This window comes from Chlamydotis macqueenii, chromosome 1 (assembly GCF_036417535.1).
Source record: "Chlamydotis macqueenii isolate bChlMac1 chromosome 1, bChlMac1.mat, whole genome shotgun sequence".
In the NCBI taxonomy this organism is placed as follows: Eukaryota; Metazoa; Chordata; class Aves; order Otidiformes; family Otididae; genus Chlamydotis; species Chlamydotis macqueenii.
In genome coordinates this window covers 80,102,057-80,114,240 of record NC_141556.1, presented here as the reverse complement: position 1 = coordinate 80,114,240, position 12,184 = coordinate 80,102,057, and the positions used below count along the sequence as shown (strand labels likewise).

General features: G+C 41.9%; 1 protein-coding gene across 3 annotated transcripts in view; it reads left to right on the top strand.

Annotated features, from left to right (window-relative positions):
- The window catches only part of DUSP16 (dual specificity phosphatase 16), a 66,672-nt gene that overhangs the window by 40,604 nt on the left and 13,884 nt on the right, over positions 1–12,184 (top strand). For all 3 annotated transcript variants that reach the window (XM_086758160.1, XM_086758145.1, XM_086758153.1), the window contains exon 5: positions 11,953–12,116. In XM_086758160.1, coding sequence (XP_086614286.1) covers positions 11,953–12,116 — 164 coding nt within the window. The remainder of the gene's footprint in view (positions 1–11,952; positions 12,117–12,184) is intronic.

Here is a 12,184-nt window from a genome sequence, read left to right as displayed (position 1 = left end):
TATGGAAAGCTTACAGAATGCACCAGGTTATAAAGTGTATGGGCAGAAGGGGAGTTAAACATACTGGAAGCCTTTTGTGAGCTTCTAGAATTGGCTGTGCAGTTTTATCCCCAAGGGCCTGTACACTGAGGTGTAGATCAGTATGTGACTGTATTCCTTTGGAGCCATGCCTCTCATTGAATAGCATCCACCCCATCTGTAGACGTAAGCAGGGTTCTGTATGGAAAGTTGTATGCTTTTCTGTTGCTTCGTGGTTGGAGATGAAGCTGCCATTCTTCAGTGGATGAAGTAAAGACTACTGGGAAAGAATGACTGATCTCACGCTCAAGTCAGATGAGAGCTGGCTTGAAAAGGGGTCCATAAACTTCTGTCGGCTACTTTCTACACGTTATCTGTATAATTCAGAGAATCACTAGTAGAGAATTACAGATTTTCTGGGTGCCCAGTGTGAAGCCCCCATCTGACTGACAGAACCACTGACCACTGAACCAGGGGAGCTGTATAGCTCCCTTTCAAAACTGTGATTGGACTATGGGTGCAGTCATCATGTTAAAAAGTGGTGTTGACAGGTAATTGAGACTCAGGAGGTGAAGTGCTTGATCATCTCTGGTACCCTTTTGCCTATGGAAAATGTCAGGAGTAATGTGATTGAACGGATTTTACTTTCACAAGAGCTCTCTGATAAGCATCTAGAAAGCAGAAAGCTACCATGGTAACCAGAAAGACATGAATTAATAATAATTAAGAATTAAGAATTTTCTATTCAGTGACAAATGCAGGTAACACGTGCAGTGGGCAGTGAATGAAGTCATAAGCTGAGTGAGTATGTAAAGAAACTGCAAACAGAATAAGTTTAATGAGATGGGGCGAAGGTCCTGGAAACGAAAGAGTGAGTGATTAGCCAAGGACTATTGCAAAAGGTATGTTTTTGCTGAAACTTCCCAAATTATTGTTTCCCCTGACTTGTCCCTCATTCAAACTGTGTGTACAAAATGGAAGACTTGCATGGAGGATGCAAGGAGAAGGAAACAAGGCAGGAACTCTTCTACAGTCCTGTTTATGCTGGTGTTTTTCTTAAAAGTATTTGAAATTGGAAGTGAATTTAAAGGAATCCTAGTATAAAAATGCCAGTATCTCTAGGGTATATTTACCATGGTGTTATCTCTACTTGCCTAAGGCAAAGCTGGATGGAAAAAGAGCCCAGTGCTCTCTCCCTACTTTGTCACCAGAAAAAAAACCTGTGCCTTGTGGCAGGAAAAGTGAGAGATCTTAAGAATATTCTGTTATAGGTAGACCTGGTCATTTCTATCTCCTGAAGTGACCAGAGCTGCGAGACTGAGCTTTCTTCCCCACTTCTGCAGTCCTATACGACAAGTAGGAAGGTACCCAGTGTGGTTGGAAAGACGGGAAATTGTTCAGCTTGGAGAAGAGAAGGCTCTGGGGAGACCTTAGAGTAGCCTTCCAGTACCTGAAGGGGCCTACAAGAGGGAGGGACTTTTTACAGAGGCATGTAGTGATAGAACAAGGGGTAATGGTTTTAAATTGGAAGAGGGTAGATTTAGATTAGATATAAGGAAGAAATTCTTTACTGTGAGAGTGGTGAGGCAGTGGAACAGGTTGACCAGAGAAATTGTGCATGCCCCATCCCTGGAAACATTCAAGGCCAGGCTGGATGGAGCTTTGAGTGACCCAGGCTTGTGGAAGGTGTCTCTGCCCAGGGCATGGAGGTTGGAACTAGCTGATCTTTAAGGTGTTTCCAACCCAAACCATTATGTGATTCTGTGGCATGAGGTAGCTGTGGGTTGTGCTGTCTGATAAATTCCTGTTTAACATCCGGACAGCTTTTAACATTTGGTTTTGGAGCTTAATAAATTTTGGTTGTGGCTAACTACAGTTCTGAGTGTTCCTTCTAAGCAAGTCTTTGCAGAGCGCCTCAAGGAGAAGAGCACACCTTCAAATGGCGGTCATTGATGAAAATAATCAAGTTATCTGCAAGTTGAAATAATTATAGCAAGAATGACCTCTTAAGTATCCTGTCAGTGTTTAGAGAAGAAAGGATGGTTGCACAATGATGACAGCTTTCCTGATACTGTGACTGGTTGATGCCATTAGAAGCAAGCTTCTTAATGGAAGAGGTGAATGCCTTGCAGAGGGAATGCAGCAATCCCTAAGTGGTCCTGTAGCCCATGGGTTCCAGCCAGTATCAGTGGGGAGGAGACGAGGGCGAGAAAGGAGCTTAGCTCTGAATCACCCTCCTCAAATGAATTTTTAACGAGAGTGTAGAAAGACTAGTACCCTTGGCTGCAGCCGGTCCTCTGTGAATATCCTCCCACCCCTTGTACTTAAAATGCAGTTTAGACTGTTTGTTTAGTGCCATGATTGTTTTAAGCACTTGAAGAATGAGAGTAGGGTTTATTACTTTCATATGTGTATCTACTTGCTGTCTTTCGAGAGGGAGCAAAGTTTGACTAGCATGGGGCTCTCATAACATTTCTCAAACCCAAGAATAACTTCTTAAGTTTGCTTTTGTTTTGGATACCTCTGGATCCTTGTGAAACTTAATTGACTGAAATTACGACGAGGCTATCTTTTTTTTTTTTTTTTTCTTTTCTTTAAAGACAGAAAGGGCAAGCATGAGTGTCCAATGTGCTCTCTTTACTTGCAGTTGGTCTGACTTTTCTATAAGCTACTTGGGTGGGAGAGGGGGGGCTTGACCCCATACTCGCCCCTCCCAAGTGTTGTTTGCTTAACCTGCCTATTAACCTTGTCTTACCAAAGGCAGGAACCCTCCAGGGCAAAGAACTTCCCTTGCTACTGTGCTTGTGAAACACCTGGCATAACGGGGCCACTTTCTGAACGCTGCCATAATAAAAACCACCCCTAGATTTCCCAAACCGTGAAACCTTGAATCCGGTGGAAGGAATCCCCACAGCTGACGAGAGGGGACAGGAAGAGGAGGGCAGGCGCGGGGATGGCAATGCTCCGAACAGGGCTCTCTCCAGCCTGGGATTGTGTAATGGAAAACGGCACGCATCCCCGCCGAGCGGAGCTGGAATGCGTGAATTGTAATGGCCTGTGGAGGTCTGCAGCTCGTTTAAACAGAGTGGAAAGAAACATTGTAGATTCATAAAACTTGTGAGTCAGAAAGTTTACAACTTTCCTTCCTTACAGCAAGGGAAAAACCTATACTGCAGCTTTTAGATAAACATTTTAATGTTTGATGGGAATGTGACTGCGAAAGCGCTGCTAAGTCACGGCGTTAAGAGCCTCTGCTCTGACTGGAGGCAAAGTAAATGTTCAAGTTAGGAGTTTGTATATTTTGTCTTTGCTGTAGTGGTGTTTAAATTTGATTGGGGTTTTTTTAGCATCGTTTTCAGCAATGCTACGTTATGTGCCTGGCACTAATCAGTATTTACAGTAACAAATTCTAAACTGCTATTAGGAGAAGGGGGGGGGGGGAAAGCTAAACATGAATGTACTCCACTGCATACCTTTGGTGAATACATAAGTTTGGTAAGGCTTACTTAAAATTACAAAGTCTAAATATTATGTTGTAGAGGCAGTTGCAAATTTTGCTGCTTTTTTATTCTTCTTTTCCTTTAAAAAGGGATACCAGTATAATATTTATTATTATATAGCTATATAAAATTTATTAATAATTGGTGTCATTAATGAAGATGTAAATTCTGGACTTAACAAAGGTGGTGGAATCTTCTGCCAAATCCACAAGCTTCAAAGTCTCCCTCTTGCAATCCTTTTCTAGTACATGCATGTGGTCTCTGTTTTTTGACTCATCACTTGGATCTTAGAGCTTTTCCACTCCCTGCTTTAAAATAATTGTGTTTGACACTGAGTTAACACTGATGAACTGGCAGACAGTTGGGTCTTGTGGGAAAAGGAGGGAAGTTGCTTCTAATCTGTTTTCAAGAATTCGTTGAAGAAAGCTAATTTCTCCCTTTGGCCTTTTCTGAACAGTCAGAATCTGAAGCCGGGGGGTGGAGATAAAGAAGAAGCATCCGATTTAAACGGCACTTAAATGCCAAAGTTTGCTGTCTACCAGTGTGCATCGTCCTTGGGCTTTTCCAGCAGACTCCATGATCTGTGAAAACCAGGCACGTTCACTGTCTCTTATTTCTCCATCAAGAGCACAAGATGGTATCTTTCTGTGCATCCCATGTGAAGCACACAGAGCTGCAGGGCCAGCTGGATCTATAGGGATCCAGGCTGAAGTTTTAGGGAAGCCAAGCTCATAGAAGTTGCCATGTTGTCTGTCTCTCCATTGTCACCCACAAAAGATGTTTAAGCTTGTTGGTCAGCTTCAATAAGGTTTGACAAAAGGAGTAATTAAATGAAAACAACAGAAGTTCTTGTAAGCCCTACGGAAATGAGCACTGGTACAGTGCAGAGCCTCAAATTAGTGTCTCCCTCTGAAAAGCAGTTTCAGTAGTGCAGCTCAGTTTCAACTGAGCTGGTTGTAGGTTTGCTGGTGTGACCAAGCAGCAGTGCCACGTGGGCCCCAACAATGCGAGAGGAGTCCTTGAGAGCTCAGGCTGCAATAGGCGCCCGAGGATCCACTATGAGATGGGCACTGGGGGCAGGTGGGATTCTTTAGTTCTGCAGCCCCTCAAATTACTTGGTTGAAAAACATGTTTGCTTAGTGTGAAGGTGGAAGGCTGCTCTTCTCGTCTTTGGAATCAGTCTCCATTAGTTGGAGGAGGTGGCCAGGACCCTCGTCTTGGTTACCAACCTCTTCTCTAGCTGAATCTCTTCTCCCTTCTGCCTCAGGTTTGCTGCCAGGCTCTGGGTATGAAAGGCAATGGCATGGGATTCACTTTTGAGCTTATCTCTGAAGTGTAGTCAGGTTTCTGTTCCTTTCTGCACTTTGTCAGTACGCACTTGCCTGATTAGCAAAAGCAGCTATCTCTAGATGATTAAGGATACAACTTCTGGTGCAGATCTCTGCAAACACTTGAGGATGTGAAGGAATTACAGAATTGGCTGTTTCAATAGTAATTTCAAAAGCAACTTTAATAAGATATTAAGATTGCCTTGTAATTTATTTTTTCTGTGTGTTGGAGACATAGGATGAATGTATGAGGGAAGATCTGCGTTACATGCAATATGAAAGAAAGAAAGATGGGGAGAGGCTGTTTAGTAGGGCCTGATGTGATAGGACAAAGAGTAATGGTTTTAAAATAGAGGGGGGTAGATTTAGATTGGAAATTAGGAAAAAATTTTTTACAATGCGAGTTGTAGAACACTGGAACAGGTTGCCCAGAGAGGTGGTGGAAGCCCCATCCCTGGAAACGTTCAAGGCCAGGCTGGATGAGGCTCTGAGCAACCTGATCTAGTCAGGGATGTCCCTGCTCCTTGCAGGGGGGTTGGACTAGATGACCTTTGAACCCTTCCAACCCTAACCATTCTATGATTCTATGATTCTATGAATGCAAAGCAAAGACTTATTAAATACATCTGGATGGGGGCGATGTCACTGAAGCAGTCCTGTTTGACTACCGTAACAGTTGGTGATGACAACCACCCAACAGCCTGGTTACAGTGGTATGTCGTGTAAACATCAGTGAGCTGCTCAAGGTGAACTTTGAAAACTGGCAGGAGGAAAAAATGGCATCCTCCTCTCTTTCCAGCATCCTGCAGAAAAGGAGAAGTATTTGGGGGAGGTGGAGGGCAAGAGAGCAAAGGAGGTACTGGGCTGGTGGATGGGGGAGGCGTGTGAGGTAGCAGATGTCGATCTGCTCAATAGCAGATGAGATTTCGCTAGACCAGCCATGACATCCTAAAGCCAAGGCTGAGTAACCTGTGTTTGTGTGCAGAAGGGAGGTGCGTTGGTGTGAATGAGGAACAACGCTTGCATTTTGAAAAATGAATTTTTAGTAGATTGGTGTTTCTGCTTAACTTTTCTGCTCTTCCCCATGCCAAATCAGTCTCACAAATACGTGTCCTATAAGCAAAGAAATATAGTTTTAAATTCAGAATTAATATGTTTCCTGTGAAATTGTCTTGTCTGATTTTGATTGGTTACATCTCTGAGTGGTTTGACACATTTTAAGGAAATACGCAGACAGGGAGGAGGAAGAGAAACCAGCATAGCATGGAATGGGCATAGGAAACATCTACCTTTCCCTCCCTCCCCTGCCAGTTTTGTATCCTCTTATGGTGTGATTTAACTGGAATGGCTTTATTGAGCATTCAGTAAAACCAGTAAAATGTTACATGCGCTTCACAACTCTGTGTTAAGTCTTCAAATCAAGAGCTTAGGGCTTAAATAGCCTTTCACCTGCAGTCCTCTGTAGCGGTTCACAGAGCTCCTGTCCCTGCAACTACAGCATGGCAACTGGCAGCTCAGCAGAGTGCTCCTGGTCTGTTGCTGTGTAAAGTAACAGAGATGAGCTGATGTAAATGTTTGTGGTTCTCAGTAGTTATTTCTCTGTATTAATTTAGGGTTTGTCTCCAATGGTAGTTAAACTAAATAATCATAAGGACCTGGATGGATTCCGTTCCCTTAATGAAAATAGTCCTTCCCAAATCACTGTTTCTCTGGCTATCACTTGTTGCCACCTGATCCCATCTTGTCTCCCTCTCCTCTTCCTGCTGCTGGCTAAGTTAGTTGGGAGTTTTATTCGTAAGAGGATTTATGCAATGAATCTATAAGAAAGAATAACTTTTGCTGTGGAAGTTTGCTGAAGCGTTTTCATCCCTTCTGGGTTTGGCCCTGTTTCGTTTCCTGAGTTGGCAGAGAAGGGAGCCAAAACTTCTGATATCAAGATTCCTTTAACGATCATACCTTTGTGATCACACACAATCATAGTTAGGAAACGGTAGTATCTTGATCAAAGGAAAGTCTCTAGTCACCACTTTGCAGAACCATAGCAACAGGGTAATTGAGTAGGTTACCGGATCTTGCCAAATTTCTGCTAATGGATGTGGAGGCTTGTAGGCAAGAAATGCGGGCTTTGCTGTAAAGACCCAGGAGGTGTTGGGTTGTCTACCACACACACAAGGGCTTAGGCTGCAAAGCCACTGACAGCTTTTGGCGCCTCAGCATGGTTTCGTAGACACTGTTGTGTGAGTTGCAGCCACAGGAAGGGAACAGAACAAGCCAGCACTGGAATGCGGTACGGGACTGCTGTTCGTTAAACGTGCTGCAGCCAGGGAATGCTTCTCACTGGGTTAAAACTGAAATAACTTCACCCTTCTGTTCATTTTAACAAACTACCTAAGCAAGAGCTGAGTTACCTTGGGGCAGCTGCAGAACTTTGCAATCTTCTGATGGATCATCTAAAATTAGAGCAGAATTTAATTAATTGATTTCTGTCTCAGAAACATAAAGGACAGTCAGCTCAACATCACTGATGGTGAGCAGTTTACCACTGCTACTTTGATATCTTTTGTTTTCGTGTTGGAAAATATATTAGATGATATTCTGAAATAACTTCTGTCTCATATTGCTTTCATTTGCTCCCATAATGGTGGGAGTCATCATGCCCCAAATTTTTTTTCCCTCAAACTTGGGTAGGGCCTATTACGCGAGTAAGACAGACTTAGATTACTGTTCGCTACTTCCTACCAGCCCGAGGCTACAATGACTTACATATGTGCAGTCATGCCAGAAGCAACTGCTTATTTAAAACTGACGAAGGAGATGTATTGTGCTGCTTATCCTGCTTGACCATCAAGGTCTTCAGATGTAATGGAACTATTGCATGAGTAGTGACAGAAGAGTCTTCCATTTAAATCATTGGTATCAGAAAAAGCAGAGTGAAAAACTTCAAAAGCCTCCTGGGGGGAGAGGATCTTTTTAAACACAAGCAAAATTTTATAGCTATATGTATAATACCTAAAAGTTACTCAGTTTCCTCCTACTTCTGTCCATAACATTCAAATAGACAAGAAGTGGTTTCATCCTGTTAAATGTCAAGAGAGCTGTTTCACCTTAGCTTCACCATCAAGAATACATAAAACCTGTATGATTTGTAAGCTATTTAGGAGAGACTATTTTGGAGTTGTTTGTCAGTCATCTATTTTCAGGGCCCAGTTACACTTACCAAAGACTTCAGTGAAACTTTACTAACGCAGCAGCTCTGTTAGTGACCTGTAGATTTTTTTTTTTTCCCCACAGTTTCAACATGCTCTTCTGATTGATTTATTATTTGCAGAGGCTGGAGTAGTGGTGGGAGAAAGGGTGTTGTTTAGAAATTAGCTCCAGAAGACAAGTGTTTTCTCTTACTAAACCAAACTGCATGGTGCTGCCAATAGCCCAATTCCAGCTGAGGTAGGTAAAGAGATGTAAAGATGAAATTTCCCTTGATGCAAAGGTCATTCTCAAATTACAGAACTTGGAACTAAACAGTCCCGTCTTTCTTTTAAGGCTCAGTTTTCTAATCTGCATTCCCACCTGTACACTAAATTAATTTTCTAAATGTTCAAAGTTTGTTTTTTGAGGACGGTCTGCTTCATTTACAGCAGAAGTGTACAGGTAGTCTGGGTGCTTAAAGCACTTTTCTTATAAGAGGTTCCTCATGTAGACTGTGCATAGACTTCAGCTTTAGGGACTCAGGGGAGCCATAATCTGTGCTAGAAGACAGATAAAGATGAAATAGATATTTTTCCTACACATCTTTAGGTACTGTTATTTTTTTAATATATCTGTCTATATATTTAAAAAATACACATATTTTGTAAGTCAATGCAAGCAAATAGAGATGAGTGCCGTTCCTTAGAACAGAAGTTAGGCTCATAATGATATGACAACTCAGTGATTGCACACATGGATGCTGTTGTTCCAGACCCGTGACACTATGCTTGTTGCACTAGAAGAAATTATTTTAGCAGGATGCATAAAAGAGTGTGTTTTGTTGGGAATGCAGTTTTTGTTTGTGTTTTTTCTTAAGCAATTTTTCAACATATGGTGATGTAGAATGTGTTTTTTCTATTGTGAGTACCGTAAGTCAAAGCCAGATCTGTTGAAAAGCTTTTTGAAATGGTTATAGAGGATGGCAGGGAAGATAGATTAATATTTGAAACAAGTCACCGATTTCATGCTTTTCCAAGTTAGTTCACTACTGATACTAATACCAGATTAAAATATACTCAAAGGAAAGCAGAGCTCACTTGGGAGCATGTATAAAGACAGGTAAGATAATGTCAGACTTATCTGATTTGAGAGTTTTGTGGTTGTAATTCATGTTGTAAAGATACTGAAGCAACATCTTACTAAGAAAGTGTGAGTAGAAAGAATAAACATGATTTTGAAGGGATGAATGTCCCAGAAGAAGTGTTGAAGCATCTCATCTTGAATCACTTCAGGCTTGCCTTGACAGAGCCATAGAATAAAAATAAAATTAAAAATTACACTTACGATGACAGAGTGTGGGTTCCATCTCCCAAAATCTGTTTTTTTGGCATATTAGCTTCTTGCTTAATTTCTTTTTGCAGTGTTCATACAGAAGTGAGACCAGCCTGTAGGTAGCTGGGAAAATTCCTTTTTTGTTGTTGTTGAACTTTGCCCATGTAGTCTTTTGCAAAGAAAGCACAGATGTAAAATCTTTTCTGTGCTTATGCTGCTGCTTTGTAAGGAAGAAAAGTCCTTTCTCTATATCCAGCTGTGTCAGAGAGAGGCTCCAAAAGGCAGCTAACAAGCTTCCCAAGAAATAAAGAATAAGCAAATAAAACCAAAAAACAATATTTGATTTCCCCTTCTTCCCCCAAACTCTCAAGGAACTGCTGGGCACCATATCTTACATTACATTTAATCTGAGAGGCATATAATGCCTATAAATTCAAGGATTGCTTGAGGACAAAGCATTATACAGAAGAAAGAATAGCAAGTGTGTGAGAAAATTGTTTTGCAAACTCCTTCTGTCATTCAATTGATAAGTTAAACAAGCAGCATCTGTGCTTCTGAACTGGGCTGTTGTAAAGCAAGAAGGAGGAAACTCAGCCTAATAGGAACAGAAAATGTCAGAGTCAAACCTTTACTGTGTCCGTAGCCTAAGTCCTTCAGTTCAGGGGTATGGCTCTGTGCTGGGCAGTGCCTCAGCCTTAGCGTAGCATCCCCCCTGCCCATCCCATACAGTCCAGCCTCACCCTCATATTCTCATGATGAGCATTGTGTTGTCTAAAATAACTTCTCTAACAAAATAGACAAGTGTTTGGGTGTTTTTGTTTTGTTTTTTTTTTTTTTGTTAAGTCAGGAGGCTGAAAAGGAATCGCTGTTTGTAAAACTTCTGTTCTGAAAACTGCTTGTTGGCTTTTTTTGTTTAATAGATAAAATGGGCTGTTACACACATGGCTCTTACCTTGGGTTTTTCTAAATTTACTAAAGATAAAGATTTTAAAATCGAAAGAACAGACATAATTCAGGCAATGGTAATGCAAGCCTTGACAAAACAGGACGTTATCTTATTCCTGAATAATTTTAATTCACATCTTCAAACTGTAATAATAGTGAACATAGCATTTGGCAGATGTAGCACATTAATACTTCACTTCCTTAATGATAAAAAGGTGCCTTGTTCTGAACAGGTTATAATGACTCTTCCTTCACTTAAATTCCACTTGTCTCTATGCTTTCACGTGAGGAAATAGCTGGGGCCTTTCACCATGGTTTGCACCTTTCACCCTTACCGGTTGCCTGTTAAATGGTGAAAACAGTCAAGAAAAGCCTGTAACACACTGACCTAAGCAGCTGCCTCCGGTTCTTCTTCAGATTGGTTTCTGGAGATGAAGTATGAGACTGAGCTGAGCTTGGGGTTTAGCTAGGCTTAGAAAAAGCTAGCTAGCTTTTGTCAGAACATGTCTAGTCAAAGTGTGAGTTCTTTGCTGGAAGTTTCTTCAGTTTTGCTTTCTAACTGTAGGTGAGGCCAGTTGGACCACAGTTGGTAGCACAGCTTTATAATCCAGCCCTTGTGATGGAAGGGAAGCCTGGAACTAGCTAAGCAAGAAAAAGAAATGGAGCTTGACCTGCATTGTATGTATCTGTGTCTAGAGCAGTCTCAGTCTTGCTTTTTATTCCCTTCATGTGCAACATATTCCCAGCTGTGCCGTGCTGGTGGTGAAACAGCATAGGAGCATTTTTGATGGCCACTGGGATTCTAGGTGGATTTAAATGTGTTATCAGTCATTCCACTCTAGTTTTCCTGAGTGGTTTAATGCAGTGGTGGGAAATGGTAATGAAAATGTTTTGGAGCCACAGTATGGGTAGGGCCTAGTAAGTGGTGCAGATGAAGAACCAGCTAGCAGTAGAGGGAGTAGAAACTTGTGGTGATCTGCTAGAGGAGTCCACAGCTGGGTGAAGCCTTCCTCTGTAGTCTCCCCTCTGCCTCGCCTCCCCTGCCTGAGATGGAGAAGCCTTGGCTTGGTGTGGTTTCAAAAGATAAAACCTCTTCCACTGTGCTGGATGAAATATATTAATTATGGAGCAGCATAGAAAATAATAATGTAGGATTTTAAAAGCAAATGTTAATAACCACACATTGATGCTTTTACCAAATTGAGTAAACATGACTTTTTCTTAATGAAGTCTAATTATAGACCTAGTACAGGAGGAGGAGATGTTTAGAAAACAGCTTGCTGGGGCAGAGAGGAAAAGGTGTGTGGGCTTTTGGTGTGGTGGGTGTTGTGGCTGTTTTTTTAAAGTCCAATTTCCACATATCATTAAGAATGGGAAGAAGCTTCATGAACTTCTGAGGAATAGATAGAGAGAAATAAACATTCCAGGCAGAGTAGGACTACAAAGCCAGACTTTGTCATCTGATGGGTAGTTCTGCACAAGTCATTGTAGCTCTGAAAGAGGCAGTTCCTCTGTTAAGTCTTTCCTGCTGACCCTTAATGCCTCCTCATGTCCTCCAACAAATGCTGCCTTCCGAGAACTGGTATGGGCACCGATGCCTACAACACTGCAAGGAAATTAAATACATACTGTTCCTCTCACAGGTGGATTTGCTGAGTTCTCCAGCTCTTTCCCTGGTCTCTGTGAAGGAAAATCCACGCTCGTCCCTACTTGCATTTCTCAACCCTGCCTACCTGTCTCCAACATTGGCCCAACCAGAATCCTGCCTCATCTCTATCTTGGGTGTCAGCGGGACGTCCTCAACAAGGTGAACATTCTGGGTGTCATGTTGTTTACTTGGATGAGTATAATATAATGTCCATGTGTCTTCATCCG